This window comes from Spermophilus citellus (genome assembly GCF_964194105.1).
Source record: "Spermophilus citellus genome assembly, chromosome: 3".
Taxonomy (NCBI): Eukaryota; Metazoa; Chordata; class Mammalia; order Rodentia; family Sciuridae; genus Spermophilus; species Spermophilus citellus.
Window position 1 is genome coordinate 50,684,356 of NC_138184.1, and position 22,764 is coordinate 50,707,119.

Here is a 22,764-nt window from a genome sequence, read left to right on the forward strand (position 1 = left end):
CTGCTACTAACTGCAGAGAGTGAGGAATGGGAAAGGGCATGGGAATATGTTCTGTTCCCTTCCCCGGGCTCTTGGGTGGCCCCAGGGGATGAAGCATGTGACATTAGGGCCACTGAGATGTACTAGAAAGAATCTGGACTTAGAGACATGGTGCTAACCTTCTGTGTGACTTTAGACCAGCCTCTTCCCCTTTTTCTGATCCTGTTTCCCCTTGTATACAACAGGGGGGCTGAGCTATTCCATAAAGGAGGTCATAGCAACACCACTTACAGTGAAGTCATTGGAGATCTGGGGCTCTTCCCTTCCCCACATGGAATCCATTAAGATGCATCCAAGGACCCCAAGGTCTGTGGGGTGTAGGTTCCAAAGCCCACTCCTCCTGTACCCTCTTCATGCTCCATTATGATCCAAAGTCTCCTCAAAGAGAGAGCCTGGCCAAAGTTGCTCCCTGGCCAGTGTCACGTAGTTTCCTAAGATACTTCCTTCCCTTCCAAACAACAGGGTGAGCCTCCTATTTTCTACTCCTCCCCCATGCTACCTGGAGCATGGGAACACCAGGATCTCAGCTGGAGTGTCCCCAGTGTGCATGGAACTATTAGATTCAAGGATCATCAAGGCCTGTCTAGCTGTGATGGCAGGATCATTGATAGGTTCCTCCTGGGAATGGACTGGCAGGGCCTGGGATCACAGTGCCTGGCTCAAGGCTGATGCCACTGAGAAGACCCTCCTGTCCCCTGAGCAGGGGGAGATGGCTGCAGAGAGCCTTTCCCACGTTCCAGACCAGCTTGGCCTCCTTATATAGCTCGGGCTCCAGGCTAAGCCTGTGTGTGCGAAGCCCTGTGCCCCAGGAGAGCAGATCTCTTGTGGGAACAGAGTCTGGGCTTGCTCACTGAGCCCCTTGGGGAGGCTCTTTCCCATATACCAAAGGGGTATGTCTCCCTGTGTAACCCCAATCCTATGCAGAGCCAAAAGGGTTAATGGTATGGCTGTGCACAGAGGTGCATTCTGGTCATAGCTGTGCTGAAAAAGAAGGAAGTTTTCCTTGCTGCCACAGAATTCACTCCCAAGTCTACGAAGCTTTCTCCAGGGCCAGATGCCATCAGCTTTGAGGAAGGGCTGATGGCAGAGACACTGCCCCAGCCCTCTGAAAGCCTCTTACTGCCCCAGGGCACTGTGTGGGCCCCACAGCAGCTGGTATCACTGCTGTGGTATCATTCTCTGGTATCATTCTCTGACCCAGGACTGAGCACTTGGCCGGACTTTGATGATTCATTTTGACCCTTGTGTGTCCACAGACTCAGGAGCTGACCTCCCTAGAACCACCAGGGAACACACCAGCTGCATTCAGAGCACCTAATATTTGTTCAATTTTTATTGCTATTTATTATAAAAGCAGCACTTTGACTTTATTAAAGGTGGATTGAAAAAAAAAAAAGACACTAAGAACCCCACCTAACCCACCCCTGGGGACTAGCTGCCTAATGGCCTTGGCAACATCAGTGTTGTGCCCTCTCAGGCCCCCTGAGGACACCCGTCACCCTGCTCATGCACCTGCTTCAAGAGCACTCTATGCAGCTGGCTCTTGTGCTCGACTCAGTAGACTACCATGGGCCATGGGTTGTGCATCTCTTTGGCTCTTGGTGTGTGCTGTCAAATTTCAGGCCTTGTTTTGGGGCCCAGCTGGGGTTGATCCTTAGGACCCTGGCTAGATTAATGGAGCCCAAACAGCAGCCTGAGACCCAGGAAGAAGAAGGGCTTAAGGGCTTCTGCACCTCCTATTCATCCTGCCTGGGCCTCTCACACATTTTTATGGGCCTCTTCAGGCCTTCAGGGCCACCACTTCCCAGCCACACTTCCCAGGCCCCCATTACCCAGAAATCTACCTAAAATGGCCAGTTCCCTGTTTTCTCCCAGGATTGGGTTTATGGAGAGTGTCCTCTTCCTCTTCACTGTTGTGTGCCCCAACACTATGAAACTTGGTGGGATGACTGGTTTGAGGGGTCGTGGTACCTAGGGAGCTTCTGAACTTTTTAGAAGAGGTTCCAGCCCCAGGCAGTGGGACACACCTATAATCCCTGCAACTCAGGAGGTGGAGGCAGGAGGATCACAAGTTTTAGGCCAGCCTCAGCAACTCAGCAGAACCCTGAGAAACTTAGTGAGAACTTGTCTCAAAATAAAAATAATAAAAATAAAAAGGGCCAGAGGTGTAGTTTAGTGGTAAATGCACTCCTGGGTTCAATCCTCAGAACCAAAAAAAAAAAAAAAAAGAAGAGGTCCCAGGGACTGGGGGGTATACATCAGTGGTAGAGCACTTGCTAGCATGTACAAGGCCCTGCGTTCAATCCCCAGTACTTCAAAATAAACAAATAAAAATTTTAAAAGAAAGAAAAAGAAACCCAATTTAAAAGCTTCGTGTGATGGCAAATACTTGTAATCCCAGCTAATGGGGAGTCTTTGAGATGGAGCTGCCCAAGAAAGCCTTCATCACCAACTTCTCCATGTAGGTGCCTTCCTACCCTCCTCCCTGTCCCATAACCCAGAATTGCAAGTTCAAGGCCAGCCTGGGTAACTTAGCAAGACCCTGTGTCAAAATAAAAAATAAAAAGGACCAGAGATGTAGCTCAGTGGTAGAGGATTGTCCCCCAACACCCCAACCAAAAAAAGAAGGGGCACCAATACCCAACTCCACCCTGAGCCTTTCCTCAGGATATGTTCTGCCCCCAGCCAAAGTTCACTGGACATTGGTCATTTGCCTGCTTATCTGAGGCCTCTGGGGTTTTGGCTTATAGATTCCAATTTCCCAGAACCTGCCCCCGCAGGGGCGGAGCAATGAGCAGTTACTAATTTATTTCCCATCTGCTCTCAGGTTCAGAAGCAGCCTGGCAGGCAGGCACTGGAGCCAAAATGAAGGTCCCAGTCCCTGCCCACATCGGCAGCATTGTGCTAGTCTTGCCCTTGCTGCTGGCTGTCCTTCAGACTGCCACGGCCCAAAAGGTAGGGGGTCCTCATGGGTGCCTGGGGGTGCGGGAGGGATGCATATGAGCTGGGGAAAGAGAAAACATGACTGCAAAGTGGGAGAGAACCTCTGAGAGCATGCAAGCATTTAAGTAGGAGTACGGGTCTGTGTGTGTGTGCAAAGAAACAGTGCTGACCATCCACTAGCTCTACCCCCAGGGCCTTATGGGTATCCCCACCCCTGCTTAATAGGAAGGATGATCTTATTATTTCCCTTTCACAGATGAGGGAATATGGTGTAACCAGTTGCTCCTAGGGACCGGTAGTGGAGCTGGGTAGGTAGGGATGCAGCTTTACCAGCCCAGCTCTTCCTTTCCCTGGTTGAATGACCCTCAGGGAAGTTCTTTTTGCTTTCCTCCGCAGATTCCTCATCTGTAAAACAGGGTATTAACAGATTCTATTCAGATGATTGTTGTGTAAACTGAGCTCCTAATAGCTGTAAAGTGTTCTGTAGTGTGCAGGGCACAAAGCTAACAGGCTGTCAATGAGCCACTTGGCACTTCTGTGCTAAAACACACACATGTGCAGCCATATGCAGCTGAGCAACACTGGTGTGTGCATGAGCATGGTACACACAGGGAAATGTGAGGCTCTGCGTGTGTGCACATGCGTCGTTTCTTGGGGTGCTGCCCCACCTGCTTGCTGTTCCCTCTGGGGTCCTGTAGGCCTCCATAGAACAAGATGGACATGGTCCCTGCCCATGGTGCTATAGGGTGGGGAATGAAGCTTGCAGCTGTCTCTTATTCTCCATGCATGTTCATATGTGAAATATCTCCCTGAGTTTGGCCTGAGGCCTGATCAGCAAGTTGGTTAGGCTAGGAGCAGAGGTTGGTCTGAAGCCAGGGTCAAGGTCACTCTCAAAGTGTTGCATAAATGAGTGGCACTGAAACACTCTGACCTACGTTCCCTTTGCTGATCCAGAATGGCATCCAAATCTACAGCCTCACCGTGGACTCCAAGGTCTCTTCTCGATTTGCCCATACAGTCGTCACCAGCCGGGTAGTGAACAAGGCTGAGGAAGCGCAGGAGGCCATCTTTGAGATGGAGCTGCCCAAGAAAGCCTTCATCACCAACTTCTCCATGTAGGTGCCTTCCTACCCTCCTCCGTGTCCCACAACCCAGCACTGCTACTCCATCTCCTCTGGGCCCCAGGACATCTCTTCCAGAAGCCAGCCATTCCAGGATATGCATGATCCACATGCAGGCCTCACAGGGGGCAGGGGCTTTGTCAGGGAGCTCACTGTTCCTGGATGTGATCTGTCTCTCCTGCCATCTGGTCCTCCTCTTCAAGTGCTGCCTGGGTAGCAGGCTGAGGACCCCTGGCATTTTTGCATCTTTGCCTTTGAAGAATGCAAGCTTGGGGCATCCTGAGCCAGAACCAGGCAGGAGGGAGTCACCAAAAGCAGATTCCAGAATAGAGAGACCTTCCTTACCCCCTGGGCTACCCGCCATGGAGAGTAAAGTTAAGGAGGGGTACTGCAGGAAACTGTCTGCTGTTCTACCTCGGAAGAGGTCTGGGCTTCCTACAGAGGGTTGGTGACAATCCTCACTTTGTCCTCTGCTCTCCTCCCCACCCTTCCCAACACAGTTTTGCAATGTTTGCTAAACTCAGCAAAACTTCTCTCTGTCCTGGCCTCTGGGAAAAGCAGTGGTTGAGGATAGGAGAGAGGCTCCTCCCAGAAAGAGGGAGAGCTGGGCGGAGCAGAGAGGGAGGGGGCGGGACCTCTGTGGTTGGCTCCTCCCTCTCCCTGCCCATCCAGCCCAAGTTTTCCTACCCTGGGTCTTGCATCAGGACCCCTGCAGGCTGTGCCAGGCTCCAATGAGCCAAGATCATCCCATCTGCCCAGGATTGGCACCACCTCTTTTTGGCCTCAGATTTTGTGCCTGTATTTGATAGAGAAGTAGAGGGCAGCGTTCCCTGCTCCCTGACCTGGTCAGGAGGAGCCAAGTTCCTCATGCCCCAGTCCCATCCTGGCCCAGAGTTCCATTATAAACAAGAAAAGCAGGGAAGTGGGAGGGGAATGCCCGCTCCATGCATCCAGCTGCCCTCTCCCTTGCAACCCCCACATTCCCACCCTCTCACACTGCCCCAGATGGAATAGGCATATATTTACTTGACATCTTCTTACTCACTGGACAAGGAGCCTCTGGAGTTATCATTTTCCTTCCAGAGAAATAGCCACTGGGGTCATGTCTACACACCCAGGACTCTCATTCAAAACTGGTCCAAAGCCTACTTCCAGAGGTGCCAGACTCCCTCCAGAGGGCCTGCACTGAGTGGGAGGAAAGAGGGTACAGCTGCAGGGAAAGGTATCAGAGCCTATGGGCCCATGTCGCCCTCCTGCTCCATCTTGGTCCTGCAGTTAGACACAGAACTAGGCACAGGTGCAGGTCAGAAAGCTCTTGCTGGTAATTGACTGGTTCCTCTGGAACAGTCCTTGAGGTGGAAGGGGCAGGTTGGAAGATGGGGCCAGACTGGAAGGGTGAAGAGAGTTCCACCTCCAGCCTCCTTTCTATCCTCCCCTGTCCCTTCAATAAAATGCATATTTACTAATTCTGAGCAGGTCTGGGGTGGGTGGAGTCCTCACCCAGCATCCTGTACAAGGTCTTGTATGCAGTAGGTGCATAATAAATGGTAGGAGAAGCTGGGCACGATGGCACACGCTTTAATCCCAGCGGCTCTGGAGGCTGAGGCAGGAGCATCGCAAGTTCAAAACCAGCCTCAGCAACTTAGGGAGACCCTAAACAACTTAGCAAGGTCTTTGTCTCTAAATAAAATACAAAATAGGGCTGAGGGTGTGGCTCAGTGGTTGAGTGTTCCTGAGTTCAATCCCCAGTAACCACCACCCCCCAAAATAAATAAATAAATGGCAGGAGGCTCAGGCAAAGGCAAGAACCACAGTGTCAAGAGGCCCCACCAGCCTCTTGACAGCTCCTGTCCCCTGCCCCCAGGATCATCGATGGTGTGACTTACCCAGGGAACATCAAGGAGAAGGCCACAGCCCAGAAGCAGTACAGTGAGGCTGTGGCCAGAGGACAGAGCGCCGGCCTTGTCAAGTGAGCCCGGGTGCGGGCAGCTGTAATAGGGAGGGGGCCACAGGCAGAAACCCTTAGCCTTGCTCCCACCTCCAGCAGCCTTACTCCCAGTGGCTTGGAGGTGCAGTCCTGATGGCCCCCTCCCCCAGGGCCACCGGGAGAAAGATGGAGCAGTTCCAGGTGTCGGTCAGTGTGGCTCCCACTGCTAAGGTCACCTTCGAGCTGGTGTACGAGGAGTTGCTCAAGCGGCATCTGGGGGTGTATGAGCTGCTGCTGAAAGTGCGACCCCAGCAGGTGGTGAAGCACCTGCAGGTACCTGTGCAGCCTCTTCCTGGGAGGCTTCTGGATGGCCCTGCCCTTGGCCTCCTGTTAGGCTCCCAGCTAACCTAGTGACCCGTATCTTCCCTTCCAGATGGACATTCACATCTTTGAGCCTCAGGGCATCAGCTTCCTAGAGACAGAAAGCTCTTTCATGACCAACGAACTAGCAGATGCCCTCACTGTCTCCCAGAACAAGACCAAGGTGGGCCTGTCATGGCTCAGTGGGGAGAGGGGACCCAGGGGCCTGCCTTCAGTCCAGCCCTGTGAGCTGGAGCCTCCAAGTACAGGACAGTTGGGCAGATTCTCTGAGCTGGAGGGTTCTCTGAGATCTGTGTCCATGCTACTGCTGGACAGACAGAGGAGGAGGGCAAGACCTGGAGAAGGATGGACACTTGTTGGAGCCCCAAGATTTGTGGGACATGGACTTGGAGTGTGTGGTGTAGACTGTGGTGGGAGAACCCTGAAACCAAGCAGAGAGGAATTGGTAGCTGGATCACACACATCCTGAGCCCAGCCTCTGCTTGCCTCGCTCCAAAAATAGGGCATTCCCTCAGGCTGCCCAGCCTGAAAGAAAGGCCCCTGGAATGTTGACCCCAGACTGCATCCTGGAATTCTGAATTTCCTATAAGCATACAGAAGTGGAGGGTATTGTTGGCATGGCCTTGCCACTAGTCCCAATTTCAGCCATTTGTTCCTCCAGGCTCACATCCTGTTCAAGCCAACACTGTCCCAGCAGCAAAAGTCTCCAGGTCAGCAGGACACAATCCTGGATGGCAACTTCATTGTCCGCTACGATGTGAACCGAACCCTCTCTGGAGGCTCCATTCAGGTAAGTGGACTCCAGGCAAGAACCTGGCAACCTGGAAGTCCATCCACCCTTAAAAGCCCAGAGCTAGATCATTCTAGAAGAGGAGAATAATGACCCTTATTTATTTGTATGCACAAGGGGTTGGTGCAGACAGAAAATAGGCAGTTTATTTGTGTTGTCCCTCAAACTCTTCCCTTTCAGAGACAGAAAGTGTTTGTCTCTGTGAAGAGCAGCTTTATGCGGTTTCCCTCTTGTCCTTTGCTGCCAGGAGGCTCAAACAAACTTCTAGCATCATTATGCTTCCCCTTTCCTCCTTATTTGTGAAAGCTTTTCTCTTTTCATGGATGTCAGGTTTATTATATCTTAACCTTTTAGCATACCGTAAGCTGCCTCAAATACCAAAACAAATAGGAAGCAAAGTTGGGGCGGTTGTGGTGGGCTGTGCACAAGCAGGGAAGGCTTCTGCAAAAAAGGGGCAGAGCCTTGAAAGATGGCAAGGATTTGGGGGAGACAAGTGGTAGGAGGAGATGGAGGTGTGGAACAAGGAGAACAAACCCCAAGGGTTTGAGATCAAGAGACTTGAGAGGGGTAGGTAGGGCAGGACTGCAGCTCTGATCAACTGGGTGCATCTCTCTCTGGCCACAGATTGAGAATGGCTACTTCGTGCACTACTTTGCCCCCGAGGGTCTGCCCACAATGCCCAAGAATGTAGTCTTTGTCATTGACAAGAGTGGCTCCATGAGTGGCCGGAAAATCCAACAGGTCAGTCCTATGGGCCCCGGAAACTCCCAAGCCCCTCATGCCTTTTGCCCTGGTCCAACAGGCAGACCCTACCTGCTCCATCACCCTGGGTAGGGAGCTTCCAGGGGCCAAGGGTGGCCCTGGCATGGGGCCGCCTTTCCCTGCAGACCCTACACTGTGTCCCCATCCCAGAACCAGTCCTGGAGGCCAGCCCAAGGGCCCTCAGGAATTCCCTCCAAGCCCCCCACCTCATCTCCTCTTCCCCTGACCAGACCCGGGAAGCCCTCATCAAAATCCTAAGTGACCTTGGCCCCAAAGACCAGTTCAACCTCATCACCTTCAGCAGTGAAGTGACCCAGTGGAAGCCACAGCTGGTGCCAGCCTCCACTGAGAACGTGGACGAGGCCAAGAGATACGCTGCTGGCATCCATGCATTGGGAGGTGAGAGCCTCCGCAGCCTTGCAGCTGGGAGCTCGGGGATGCCGGGCTGGGAGTCACCTTGAGTGTGTGCCCTTCAGGGACCAACATCAATGAGGCGATGCTGACGGCCGTGAGGCGGCTGAAGAATGACAACCAGGCAGAGCTGTTGTCCGAAGGGAGTGTCTCCCTCATCATCCTGCTCACTGATGGCGACCCCACCGTGGGTGAGGGCACTGCTGGCCATTCTGGGAACCTGCCCAGGGAAAACAGCTGGGGCTGTTCCTGGCTTGCTGTGTAATCAGGTGTAGGAAGGAGGCTCACCGAGGAGGCTCACCGAGGAGCCTCTAGATCTGAGGTTCCATAAATATTCATTGAGCAAATTGCTCTTTTCTCATTGTTTTCCCAAACCCATGGGTCCAGGGGAGATCAATCCCAGAAAGATCCAAAAGAATGTTCAGGAAGCCATAGATGGCCAGTACAGCCTCTTCTGCCTGGGCTTTGGCTTTGACGTCAGTTACGCCTTCCTGGAGAAGATGGCTCTGGACAACGGTGGCCTGGCTCGGCGCATCTATGAGGACTCAGATTCTGCCCTGCAGCTACAGGTGCCAGTGTGCCCCAGGTGGGCTGCAGAGAGCCAGGCAGACCCAGCCTAGGCCTTTGTGACACCCCTCCCACGATCCCGTAGGACTTCTACCAGGAAGTGGCCAACCCCCTGCTGACAACAGTGGCCTTCCAGTACCCAAGCAATGCTGTGGAAGAGGTCACGCAGGACAACTTCCGACTCCTCTTCAAGGGCTCAGAGATGGTGGTGGCTGGCAAACTCCGAGACAAGAGCCCTGATGTGTTGTCAGCCATAGTCAAGGGGAAGATGGTGAGGACAAGGGAAGATGGTGAGGACAGGGGCAGCTGGGGCAGCCTCCACCTTTCTGCACCAAATCTCAATCCTACTGAGCTCCAGCTGATTGACCTTGAATGAGTCTCCATGTTTCCTGGGCTTCAGGTTTCCCCTCGGCCTCCTAGGCATGATACCAACCCCTGCTGCATGAGTTCATGGTGGAGGCTCAATTAGACCACACAGAATCTCATGAGAGCACCTGCTGTTCTTGGCACATGTGGGCACTCAGCACTCTGTGCTCTACCCCCTCACCATTTTTGAGAGTACAAGGTGACAGCAGGGATTCCTTTCTAATTGCCATCCCCTCCAGTCCTCATGCCAACAGTCTGAGAGTACAGTTGGACAAAGGAGAGCCACAGATGAACAGAATGAGCCTTTCTGTCCTTTTTTCTCATCTTTGGGGTCAGGGTGGATTGTGTCTGGGGGCACTTTTTTTTTATACTGGGGATTGAACTCAGGGGTAATTAACCACTGAGCCCCATTCCCAGCCCTTTTTTATACTTTATTTAGAGACAGGGTCTTGCTGAGTTGCTTAGGGCCTTGCTAAGATGCTGAGGCTGGTTTTGATCTCATGATCCTCCTGCCTCAGCCTCCTGAGCCGCTGGGGTTACTGTGCCCATCTGGTGACCCTTTCTGTTTTCTCATGCATTTGCAAATTCTTCCTGCTGCTGTGTCTACACTGGGTGAAGTTTAGTTCTAATCCTTATTACCCTTTCCCCAAGAGGTCAGCTGGCCTAGGTCCTGGCTTATCACCTGCTTTGCTGTGCTGGGACAGGGGGCCTTCTTCTCACCCTTGGAGTCTCTGTGACAGAGACTCTAACATTGCTAAACCCCCTCCCTACTCTCCCTCCAGAGGAAATGAGGCCCCTGTGGTCAGTGAACTGGACCTGCCCCAGCTCCAGTCAGGTCTTTCAGAGAAGAGCACTGAAGTACAGGGCAGGTGCAAACTTTGGGCCCTCATTGCTCTTGACCTGGCTGGGCCTCTCTTTCTAGCACAAGCAGAATGTCACCTTCCAAACTAAGTCCAGTGTGGCCAAGCAGGAGGAGGAGTTTCAGAGCCCCAAGTACATCTTCCACAACTTCATGGAGAGACTCTGGGCATACCTGACTATCCAGCAACAGCTGGATCAGATGTGAGTGGCCTTGACTATTGCCGGCCACTGAGGCAGACCACACAGCATCATCAGCACTCCCTAAACCTTTTGCTCCTGAGGCAGGCGCAGCTGACGCGGGGCACTTCCTAGATGGGGGGAGGGGTATTGTGTCTGAGCTCTACACTCTCCCAAGGGGAACCCCCAAAAGGGTACCAATGGGCAAGGGAATGAGTCCAGGCATGGAGACACCTCCTGAGCTCTGACATCCTCAAACTACAGGGTTTCAGCATCAGAAGCCGAATCAGAGGTCCTCAAAGACCGAGCTCTGAATTTGTCACTTGAATACAACTTTGTCACTCCTCTCACCTCTATGGTGGTCACCAAACCAGAAGGCCAAGAACAGTCTCAAGTTGCTGAGAAGCCTGTGGAAGATGGTGAGTGTGGGACCTGTGTCCCAGCCTCCTGGGCAGCAGAGCATCTACCGGGTATCCTCTCCCACCCCTCCCCTATGTCCCAGCCAAGATGCCACCCCTGTCATCCACAGACTCCTAGGAGCCCAGAGAGACTCATCCCTTTTCACTGATGAGGAAACTTTGGCCAGGTCTCCTTGGATCCTAGATTCACTTCCCCTATGTAGTTTTGGAGTTAGGAAGCAAGTTGAAACATAGTCTCTTCAAATTGATCAAAACCATCCTTATAGTGTCTTCCTCTTTCTCTCTCTCTCTCTCTCTCTCTCTCTCTCTCTCTCTCTCTCTCTCTCTCTCTTGTCTTTCCCTTTCTGTATGTGTATTTTATCCAGATAACAGACACAGGAATATCAATACAGGTAAGGGCTAGTAGGCCCAAAGGCTGGCCTGGGTAAGATCCACTGTATCCTGCTGCCAGGGGTGGTGGTGTCTGCCCAAGCGAATTCAGCTGGAGTCCCAGGAAGTGGATCCAAGGAGTAAACCCAGGTATCACTGACTTCCAGGCTACCATCCTTCCAGATACGGCATAGGACTCCAAGGGTCCAGAATGACAGGTATCTAAGCGGAGGGGTTGGGGAGGGCATGGACTGGGCTCTGCCTCTGGCCATGGAGGGAGGTTGCTTTGCCTGGCTCAAGCTCAGGTGTGTCTGAATAGGTAACGGCTCTGGATATCTCAGAAGAAGAGGATTCAGTAAGCAAGGTAGTTTGGTGGGAGGGCACTGCCTGGGGAAGGTATGACCTTCTTGGGAAAGAATTCCAGCATTGATTGTCTCCCAACCCCGGGAGAATCTCCCCAGAGTGGTAAGATGTAGAGTGAGGGGAGCTCACCTGCCCTCTCCACAGCCCACTGCTGGCATGGAGTCCCTGAGCCCTAGCTGGGGGAACCCATGATACTGAGGGTAGACTACACATGTCATTTTTTTTTTTCCCCAAAGGAATAGTTTCCAACTCCCCACAAAGGTTCGGCGTTAGAGTTGCTGACTCTACTGAGAGATTATTAGTACAAAGCGGACCACCTGGGGATTCTATTCATTTCTCCCATTTACAGACCATGGAGGACTTGGTATTGTGTAAGCCACTTTCTGAGCCTTGGAGAGCCTCGGTTTCCCTAAGATGGTCATAGTGGGGAGAGAGAAAGCACAGATAAGCCACATAGGGGAACTGCCACAGGGCATGTAAGTGGTGGCTGGGTCAATCAATCTAGGATCTCCCAGAGGGAGGGTCAGGGGTGGATCCGTGTTGGGAGCATGGCTCTCCTGAGGGTCTGCCCTTGCCTGCCCAGCTCTTGACAAGCCACCCCTGTGCCTTGCCCTTAGCATTTCATTTCCTCCAGTGTATGCTGTCCTGTCTCTCTCCACTGTCCCTAGTTTGTCAGGTCACCATCCTGGACAGAATAGCTTCTCATGCTCCTTTCAAAGAGGATCCAGCGCCCCAAAAGGGCCATAGACTGGCCAAGAGGGCTCATAGTGAGGCTCTTTGGAGCACAGTTACCAATACTCTCCCTCCTGAAGCACCTCTTCCCCCCACCAGCTAGGACCATCAGGCATCTTGTCCCTGAAACAGAATTTTGTATGTCCTTTGTTCTCACTAGATAGAATCCCCTACTCATGATGGAACCCTCTAGGAAGGCGAAGCTTCCTCCATTCCCAAAGCCAACAGGGGACCCTTGTGTTGTTCCTTTCTGTTTTTTTTTTAATTCTAATCTGTTATACATGACAGGAGAATGCATAATGCATGTAACAGTTCATATTACACATATAGAGCACAATTTTTCATATCTCTGGTAGTATACAAAGTATATTCACACCATTCGTGTCTTCATACATGTACTTAGGGTAATGATATCCATCTCATTCCACTGTCTTTCCTACCCGCATCCCCCCTCACTTCCCATCCCACCCCTTTGCCCTATCTAGAGTTCACCTAATCCTCCCATGCTCCCCCTCCCAACCCCACTATGAATCAGCCTTCTTAGAGAAAACATTTGGCATTTTGGTTTTTTGGATTGGTTAACTTCACTTAGCATTATATTCTCCAAGTCCATCCACTTACCTGCAAATGCCATGATTTTGTTTTCTTTTATTGTTGAATAATATTCCATTGTGCATATATACCATGTTGTGTTTATCCATTCATCTACTGAAGGGCATCTAGATTGGTTCCACAATTTAGTTATTGTGAATCGTGCTGCAATAAACACTGATGTGGCTGTGTCCCTGTAGTATGCTGTTTTTAAGTCCTTTAGGTATAGACCAAGGAGTGGGATAGCTGGGTCAAAAGTGGTTCCATTCCCAGTTTTCCAAGGAATCTCTGTACTGCTTTCCATATTGGCTGCACCATTTTGAAGTCCCACTAGCAATGTATGAGTGTGCCTTTTCCCCCACATCCTCGCCAACACTTATTGTTGTTTGTATTCTTCATAACCACCATTCTGACTTGAGATGAAATCTTACGGTAGTTTTGATTTGCATTTCTGTAATTGCTAGAAGTATTGAACATTTTTTACATATATTTATTGATTGATTGTAAATCACCTTCTGAGAAGTGTCTGTTCAGTTCCTTGGCCCATTTATTGATTGGGTCTTATGCTGTTTCTGATGCCAAAATGTGGACTCAAAAGTAGCCACTAACCAGGCTGGACTTCCTCAGCATCTCCCCTAACCCTATGCCCTGCTAGGCCTGGTATAAGTGGGCAGAGTTCACTGGAGTTTGGTGGGTGGCCATTGGCAGGCATGCCCATGGGCCTGGAGACTGCTCCCAGCCCTGACTTCTGCTCCTTTCTGTTCCTCAATGTCCACACACTGATGACCACTTCAGCACCACCACTGCTTCCCTTGGATCCCCATAAATCTCTGTTGCATGGCACGGAAATTCAAAACAAAGGTATCTCCAGGCCAGGGCCCCTTTTTGTCCTAACTGGAAGACCATGGGAAGGGAGAGTTCTGGGGGTCTCCATGAACCTGAAATGGGGTTTCTCTATGTTGAAGTGGAGAGGGAGCCCCAGCCACACTTGTCCTCTATTCTATCCTGTGACACCCCCACTTCCTAGGAAGGGGCTGCCTGAACCCACATCTTTCCCTTCTTTTTCTTTTAGGACCAGTTGTGACGATAGCTCCACCCTCAGGTAAGTTGCCAGCTCTCCCAGTACCTCTCCCATCTTTGCCCTCCCACTTCTCTCCCTGCCTCAGGAACTAGCTCTGGTTGTCCCAGCCCCCATCCAGGCTCCTCCTGTCCTCCTGACGCTGCCTGGGCCCAGCATGGACAGGCTCTGTGTGAACATCAAGCACTCCCAGGAGCCCATGAACCTGCTCTCAGACCCTGACCAAGGTGAGAGGTGCACTCCTAGTAATCCACCCAGAGAGACCCGGGCACTACTCATGCCCACTCACCACCTGCCCAAGGAGATGCACACAGCGTTTACACATGCCCTGTGCCCTGATACAGAAACCAAAGGCCTTGCACTGGATACCCTCTGCAGGTCTGGATGACCTGGGCAGACTGTGGTCAGTGCTCAGAACTCAGAGGAGGAGGCCAGAGCTGCCGGAGTGTCAAGGAACTATACAGGGTCACCCAGGAGTGATGCTCCAGTTGTAGGAACCAGTGTCTGCAGAGCACAGATCAGCTTCTCTCTATGGGACCCTGGTGGTGTGGAGGAGGGCAGTGGGGGGAGGAGGCAGGTCCACCCCTACCCTGGAAGGGCCTCCCTGCTGGAGAGGAGTCACAGGGCAGGCATGGAACACACACTGCTCGGGAATACTCACAGACAGCCACAGCTCCTGTGTTCCTCCTGGAACCACATGGTTTCCTGCTTCCTCACCCAGGCCCAGGTGTCTGTGTGTTCCGTGCGGGCAGGGATCCCAGTTTTCCATCTTATCCTTGACATGCAGCTACCCCAGGTACAGGAACACTCCAGAAATCTGATGAAAGTTTAGAGACTTGAGATAAGAGGCCTTCTCAGAAGTCTTACTGAAGCCAGGCGTGGTGACACATGCCTTAAATCCAGGTCTCAGGAGGCTGAGGCAGGAGGATCGTGAGTTCAAAGTCAGCCTCGGCAACTTAGTGAGGCCCTAAGCAACTCTGAGAGACCCTGTCTCTAAATAAAATATAAAAAAGGGCTGGGGATGTGGCTCAGTGGTTAAGCGCCCCAGGTTCAATCCCCAGTACCCCAGAAGAAAAGTCTTACTGAGGGTGGCTGTCACCAAAGACTTGGGGGCCCTTCCAAAACGATGTGAGACTAAGGTGTGAGTAAAAAGATGGTAGAAAGCAGGCCTGCAGTATGTGTGGATGCTGAGGAGCAGGTGTGGCCCTCCTGAAGAAAACTGTTGGTGAAGGACAATTTCTGGCAGGGACGTTGTCAAGGAAGGATCTTCTGTTCTGGCCAATGCCCAAGCCTTGGCTTTTACCTCTCCAATCTGGTTTTCTTAGAGATTGAGGTGACTGGCCAGTATAATACAGAGAAGGCTTGTTTCCACTGGATTGAGGTGACCTTCAAGAACCCCCAGGTGCGTGTTCATGCATCCCCTGAACACGTGGTAGTGACACGGGACCGAAGAAACTCTGCTTACAAGTGGAAGGAGACGCTATACTCAGTGTTGCCTGGGTAAGTTTCAGGCTGGGGTCTTCAACCAATGACCTCTCAGACCCTATTGGCTCATGATGGTGCTTCCCAGTGGCCTGAGGCCACAGACCTGGGAATGGAGGAGCTGGATATGAGTCTTCTGCAGTGGACTGCGTTCATAGAAGAGACACAGAGAGCCCTGCTCCAAATCCCTGTGTCCCTGAAAGAACCAAAGAATTGTCCTGGGGACCTGATTCCCCTCACGCCTAACCCAGGCCACTATCCCATGCAGGAAGCAGTGTAGTTTGGAGCTGGCTTTGCAGCCAATCCTGTGTGATCCTGCATAGGCCATTTAGGTCCTTTGAGCCTCAGTTTCCTCACTAATACCTAGAGACGATCATCCTAGCCCTGAGTCAGGGGATGGAAGAACCCAATGAGAGGATGTACTTGGGGAACATGCACCATCAGATGGGACAGTGTCCCCCATCCCAGTGAAGGGTGGCAATCCTCTATCTGTTAAGGTTGTGATAGCAAATCCTGAGGTATAGGAGGCACTTTCCATCCAGGGTCACAAACTGGGCAGCTGGGAGCTAATGGAGGCAAATGGGACTTCTTCTGGGAGGCATGATTGCCCTGTCATGGGCCAGGATAGTCCTCCAGCTCTAGAAGTCATGAGGAACCTTGGAGAGAGGCCAAGGACCCTGCCCTTCTGTGAGCTATGTCCTCTGAGACCCAGGCTTTTGCCACAACCCATCTTTTCCCTAGTATAGAAAACCCTGTCCGTTAGCCAGGCACTGCACGTCTGTAATCCCTCCTGCCTCGGTGGCTTGGGAGGCTGACGCAGGAGGATCTCACATTTAAAGCCAGCCTCAGCAGTTTAGTGAGGCCCTAAGCAACTCCATGAGACCCTGTCTCTAAATGAAATATCAAAAAGGGCTGGGGATGTGTCTCAGTGGCTAAGCCCTCCTGGATTCGATCCCTAGTAACCACCAAGAAAGATAAAGAAAGAAAGAAAGAAAGAAAGAAAGAAAGAAAGAAAGAAAGAAAGAAAGAAAGAAAGAAAGAAAGAAAGAAAGAAAGAAAGAAAGAAAGAAAGAAAGAGGGAGGGAGGGAGGGAGGGGGGAGAGAGAGAGAGAGAGGGAGGGAGGGGGAGAGAGAGAGAGAGAGAAAGAAAAAGAAAGAAAGAAAGAGACAGAGAGGGAGGGAGGGTGGGAGTGAGGGGGAGAGAGAAGAAAGAAAGAAAGAGAGAGAGAGAAAGAAAGAGAGACAGAGAAAGAAAGAAAGAAAGAAAGAAAGAGAGAGGAAGGAAGGAAGGAAGGAAGGAAGGAAGGAAGGAAGGAAGGAAGGAGGGAGGAAAGAAAGTAAAAGAAAACCCTATCCATTGCTGCCTCTGCTTCCTCTCCAATTCCTTTGGCAGGGCCTTGTTTGCACTTGTCAATGAGCTCACACTCAGAAAACCTAAGAGGTTTTCCAAAATTCTTCCTGATTTCATACAAAACCTTAAAGTTTCTTGTTATCTGATGCCCACACAAACATTGAGAGCATTTCTGTGTCTTGGAAATGCACACTAAAAAGCCAAATGAAGAATTCCTGTTCATTCTAGTGATCGAAAATCCAAATGCTTTCATGAGCTACAGAAGATACACATGAAGAAAAATAGACACCTTTTAGATTGAATCAAATCCCCAGGGCAGTATGCGTTTAGGGCACTTCCATTTAAATTAACCTCTGAGTGACAGCAGGATCTTATTCCACAAGCTTTAGGGAAGCTAACATCCATAAAGAAATCAAAAGGACAAGAAATGGCAAAGATTATTTTAAGTAAAAAGAAAAATAGATGGTGCATGCTTTCTAGCTACTGGTAAGACTGAGGCAGGAGGACCGTGAGTTTGAGGCTATCCTGGGCAACTTACAAGAGACCCTGTCTCAAATAAAATGAAAGAAGTTCTCTCAGTGGTAGAGTACTCACCCACTATACGTGAGGCCCTGGATTCAATCCCCAGTGCTGCCCCCACCCCACCCCACCCCTGCCCTGCAAAATAGGAGATAGAATGAGGAAAGACTTACCCTCTAGATGTTAAAACCCACAATAACACTAGTATGGTAGCTTAGGCCTATAATCCCAGCAGCTCAGGAGGCTGAGGCAGAGGAATTGTAGGTTCAAAGCGAGCCTCAGCAACTTAATAAGGACCTAAGCAACTCAGCAAGACTCTGTCTCTAAATAAAATATAAAAAAGGGCCGGGGATGTGACTCAGTGGAAGTGCTACTGAGTTCAATCCCTGGTACTAAAACAAAAACAAACAAAAAACCACAATTATGATTAAGCACTAATTTTCAAAAGAAAGAGGTACCAACCATAAACAGAGGGGACAGAGTAGTTATATCAGAGAAAACCACTGGAATCTGAGGTCGTGGCTCACAGGTAGATCACCTGCCTAACATGTACATAACCCTGGTTTGATCCTCAGTACCACGAGAGAGAGAGAGAGAGAGAGAGAGAGAGAGAGAGAGAGAGAGAGAGAGAGAGAAATCCCCTAAATCATATAAAACAAATTCATGAAAAAACAAATTTAAGCAATCCAAAAGGAAGGCACCCATTATTTTATAAATAATGCCGAGGAAACTGGATATCGTTGAGCTAAATTTGGTCATATTTTATTAATGAGGAAACTGAAGCCCAAAAGATTTAAGAGACTCCCACCTCCACCACGACACTCTGATTTCCTAGTGGGCTCCAGCCTACTCCCGACCGCTTGCTAAGGCTGCATGCAAGTATTTCTTCCTTCCTGCTCAGGACTCTGGATTTCTCCACAGCTTAAAGATGACCATGAACAAGACAGGGCTTCTGATGCTCAGTGGTCCAGACAAAGTCACCATCAGCCTCTTGTCCTTGGATGACCCTGGGAAGGGTCTCCTGCTCCTTCTGCGGGACACTGACCATTTCTCCAGCCACGTCAATGGGATCCTAGGTACTCTACCCACAGCCTGGTCTTAGGACATCCTCAGAAACCACCTCTGCCCCCAAACAGGCAGTGGTCCTCACCACCATGTGTTTCCCAGGCTCTCTGTCATTATCCCTCACTGACCCGCCCTTTACGTTTCAGGCCAGTTTTACCAGGACGTGTTGTGGGAGACACCAGAAGGGGCAGACGACAGCAAACGGATACTGAAGGTTCAGGGAAAGGACTATTCTGCCACCAGGTGACTCAGCATAAGCAGGCCACTCAGCCTGACCAGGGTTGGGGGGGACCATGAAGCTGAGAGTTGGACTATGCAGAACCCTACTCCTTCTGTCCTCATTTAGGAACTAGAAACAGTTGAAAGGTTGATAATGTAGGTGAGTCTGGATCAGCTGACCCCACAAAGGATGGTCAGGTCAGACTCACAGAAAGTACACCAGCCTGAAGATTGGTTGAGGGTAGTAGGACTCTCCATGCTCTCACCTCCAACTCTCAGAGCCCTAGACCCTGGAGACCATACACACTGGGTCTCATGGGTAACATTTTGGGTGACTGGGTCTTGACTTGTGCTCGAGAGACTGCTAAAGGGACTCTGGAATTACACACCTTCCATGCTCAACTGTCCCCCTCTGTTTCTAACCACACCTGAGATTTGCTGATCATCTGTCCATCTGTTTGTCATCTACCCATTCCAGAGAGCTCAAGTTGGATTACCAAGAGGGGCCCCCAGGAAAAGAGATTTCTTGCTGGTCTGTGGAGCTGTAGTTCTGACAGAAGAATCCTGTACCCTGCTGCAGGGCCACCTATGGGGTCTAGATCACAATGCAGAGGGGGATTCCTACTGGTTTCAAATAAAGAAAGGTGGCATGAACTCAGAGAATGGTGTCTCTCATTCCAAGTAGACAAATCCCAGGTCCTCGATCTCCCATCCTGGACAGTTAACCTCATATAGCGTTAGAATCTTCTACTTTGGGCCCTGAAGGGCCTGTGGCCACTGAGGCCCATGGAAAACTTTCATCCCTGTTACCTTGTTTTGCAGATAAGAAAATTAAGACTAAGCCACCCATTAAAAATGCTGGTCCAGGGGGGCTGGGGTTGTGGTTCAGCGGTAGAGCACTTGCCTACATGGGTGAGGCACTGGGTTTGATCCTCAGTACCGCATATAAATAAATGAATAAAATAAAGGTGTATCAACTATATATATATATATATTTTTAATGCTGGTCCAGTGCTCAGCAAGGGATCCACAGCTGAAGAATGTTCTCCAGGAAGAGTGGAAACAAGCTTTGATTAACAAAACAAGCATGAACTGGGTTAACCTGTTCTTCCTAGGCTAACTCCCAAACTCTCCCAGTGAGTTTAGGGGCTCTTTGAATGGAATTTGCTTTACACTAGTCAGTTTTCACTCCTGGGCTCAGGAACAGGCCTATTTGCTCCCTACCTGGTAAAGAAGCTAGCACTGGAAAATAAGGGAGATAGAGCCAAGGCCCAGCAGCCTCTCTCCGTATAGGGTAATCTGGGCCTTCAACTCTAAATCCTGTGCCATTGAGGGAATCTATTCCTGTTTACATTAGGCATCCCCAAGATTCCACCCAATCCCTCCACATGCAAAGCATACTGGAAATAAAAAATGTATTCTTAGAGTCTGCCCTTTGTATCTGCAGTTTCTTTCTCTGCAGATTCAACCAACCATGAAACAAACAAACAAACAAAAAAAAACTTTAAAAAAATTGCAACCTCAGCAGCTTGGGAGTCTGAGTCAGGAGGATTGGGAGTTCAAAGCCAGCCTCAGCAACTTAGCCAGGCCCTCAGCAACTTAACAAGACCCTGTCTCTAAATAAAATATTTTAGAGAGGACTGGGGGATGTTGCTCAGTGGTTAAGGCCTCTGGGTTCAATCTCTGGTACAAAAAAAAAAAGCATCTGTATTGAATAGATAGAGACTTTAAAAAAATCATTATTCCCTAAACAATTCAGTGTAATACATACAAATAAATAGTATTTGCATTGTATTAGACATTGCAAGTAACCTGGAGATGATCTGAAGCATATTGGAGGATGTGAGCAGGTTTTACGCAAACACATTGCCATTTTTTTATGAATGACTTGAGCATCCACAGATTTGTATCCTTAGAAGGTCCTAGAACCAATCTTCTGTGGTTACTGAGGGCATGTCTTAAAAGAAAAAAAAAAGACATGATCTATGGTTTACAAATAAGTAGCACAAAGAGAATAAAACAAACAAACAAACAAACAAAACATGACTATGAGAATAAAAGAAAAGAGACAAATCACCAGGGTAGGGGACCTACAAATAGACCACAAAGCTTTGCTCTGAGCTTCCTGGCAGTCAGGGTGAAGCAGAAAGTAAATTCATTTGCTTGCTAAAAGGAAAAGACAAATCATCAGGGAAACATTCTTTTCTAGCCCTTGAGCTATAGAATCTTTCTAGGAAGGTCAGAGATCAGGCCAGTGGGAAGGATCTTCAGCAGCAGGTTTGCCCCACACAAACATTCTTCCTTGCACTTCTGCCCCCACTCCCAGGGAAGGTGGGGGGTCTCGGGCTGTTTCTCTGTGAGGGTCTCTTGGAGGGGCTCAGGCCAGAAGTTGGCAAGATGAGAGAACAGCTTGTGGGGCTAGAAAGAGACATACAGGGATGAAAGGACTGCCCAACTCAAGCTCATGGAACACTGACCCATGGCCCAACTGCCTGGGCTGGGCAATAGCAGACCCAGACTACCCCGGTTGTGGCCCTGCCAGCACCTGCAGGGTGGGTATCCCGTGTGCAGTTGAAAGCAGGTCTATATCCTCCCTTTCATTCACAAGCTTCTCTCCAACACCTACTTGGGCCAGGCCCTGGGCTGGTCCCGTGGATACATTGGGCATGATGACAGACACAGTGCCCTTTGTGACAGCTGTCACCCAGCACATGATCAAGTGCTTCAGGAGCCTAAGGGGAGACATCTCGGCCAGACTAGGGATGTCAGGGAAGCCTTCCTGGAGGTGGAGATGTTGGGTTGAAATTTGAAGGATAAAAAGTAGTTAGCCCCGTGGGAGACAGGAGGGCAGGGACACCGGCATGTTCCTAGGCCCAGAGCCCGAGCCCTGTGCACTGAGTTCAGGGAAGGGGGAGGAAAAGCAGCCGTGAAGAGAGGACCAGACCTGCTCAGCCTGCATATGCCTCACCATGGAGCATGGCCTTGGTCCTGAAGGCCGGGCTGGAAGCAGGGTCCAGCAGAACAAGGACAATGTGGGTGGGGAGAGGATGTCTGCCTGGATTTTGCCTGCGAGCATCCCCTGCCCCAGTGTTTGGAGAGGGGTGGGGTCTGGGCTGGCCCCTCCCCTTGCTCATCTCCCAGCATTGTGCCTTGGTTGCTACCTGGACCAGCAGGGTAGAGATGGTGCCTCAGAAGGACCAGAAATGATGTGAGGATGTCTTTCCCCACCCTGCATCCAGCAGGATCTTCCTCCCCATCATGGATGTGAAAACTGACCTCATGATATAGGCTCAGCATGTGGCTCCTTCACCCATTCAGGATGGAGTGGGATAGCAGGGCCTGCACACTCTAGAGGGTCCCTTCACACAGGTTTGGACCTTTCAGCTGGTCCAGCCCAGACCTCTGCCACATTCACCCTGGGCTTTCAGTTTGGTGGCTGTATCTCATGAGCCACCGGACTGCCAGTGGAGTCCCACAGCCATCTGGGAGTCGCCTTTCCTTCCTTCTAGTCTTCTCTCCACAGTCCTAGAGCAGTATGATCTCTAGATAACATTGCTTCTGGCCCGAGGAGTGAGGAGCAGCTGTGGGTCCCCTGAAGTGGGAGGTAGGACTACTCCTATGACCATAGCCACATGCCATCCCTCACCGACATTCAGGGCTTTCCCCAGTTTGAGTCCAACCTCCTCCAGCCTTATTGTGTCCCCTGCTCTGCCACCTATCAAATCACTCACTGCTTCCTTCACCAGGGTCCCCTCTGCCCAGCATGCCCTTAGACCCCAGGCAAAGGATTTGGGGCAGGTCAGGTCACCTTTGCATAATTTGAAGGAGACTGTATATCTGGAATCCAGAAAGTTCGGGGAAGTACTTGGTATGTAAGGGGAAGGTAGAGAGGCCAGAGGAAGGACTTTTGTACCAAGAGCATTGGAGGGGAGATGTCATCTGTGGGATTTAGGTAGGGAGAAATGATCAATTCTTCTCTGAAAAAAAAAAAACTCTCTCTGGGAGGCAGTGATGGAGGCCCAGGAAGAGCAGTTGTTCAGACTGCAGATCTTTTACAGCCCCATCTCCAGGAACTTCTCTCTGCTTTCCCACCCCACCCCAGACTGATTGGGATGGAGAGAAAGGGGTCACATGAGCTGACTGTAGAATCCTAGAAAGTCTGGGCCCAGATGAAGGCAAACTTGAGCAGATCCCAGCCCAGGGTATTGTATCTGCTGAATCAATGGATGGG

At 50.6% G+C, this 22,764-nt stretch overlaps 1 protein-coding gene across 6 annotated transcripts; it reads left to right on the forward strand.

Moving 5' to 3' along the window:
* Positions 1-114: 114 nt before the first annotated feature.
* On the forward strand, positions 115-19,186 carry ITIH4 (inter-alpha-trypsin inhibitor heavy chain 4). Of its 6 annotated transcripts, none has more exons than XM_081285762.1 (24): positions 115-2,994; positions 3,937-4,097; positions 5,968-6,072; positions 6,201-6,363; positions 6,464-6,574; positions 7,073-7,201; positions 7,826-7,942; positions 8,194-8,362; positions 8,440-8,565; positions 8,762-8,943; positions 9,027-9,212; positions 10,230-10,369; positions 10,610-10,764; positions 11,130-11,156; positions 11,301-11,351; positions 11,453-11,497; positions 11,733-11,867; positions 13,615-13,680; positions 13,892-13,921; positions 14,008-14,124; positions 15,223-15,397; positions 18,171-18,325; positions 18,461-18,557; positions 19,012-19,186. In XM_081285762.1, exons 1-24 carry the CDS (start codon positions 2,905-2,907, stop codon positions 19,079-19,081), a joined length of 2,802 nt encoding a protein of 933 aa, XP_081141888.1. In that variant the 5' UTR covers positions 115-2,904; the 3' UTR covers positions 19,082-19,186. The 6 variants fall into 6 exon arrangements, with proteins under 6 accessions (XP_081141888.1, XP_081141890.1, XP_081141892.1 ...); XM_081285764.1 differs by having other exon boundaries at positions 15,271-15,397; XM_081285766.1 differs by lacking the exon at positions 11,733-11,867.
* Positions 19,187-22,764: the final 3,578 nt, after the last annotated feature.

What these genes read in the sequence shown, in the direction of transcription:
- ITIH4 (XM_081285762.1), top strand. Translation starts at nt 2,905, where the DNA reads ATGAAGGTCCCAGTCCCTGCCCACATCGGCAGCATTGTGCTAGTCTTG. An exon ending in CCATAGTCAAGGGGAAGATG is followed by an intron (nt 9,213 to 10,229) that starts GTGAGGACAAGG and finishes CTCTCTTTCTAG; the next exon opens with CACAAGCAGAATGTCACCTT. An exon ending in GCTCTCAGACCCTGACCAAG is followed by an intron (nt 14,125 to 15,222) that starts GTGAGAGGTGCA and finishes TGGTTTTCTTAG; the next exon opens with AGATTGAGGTGACTGGCCAG.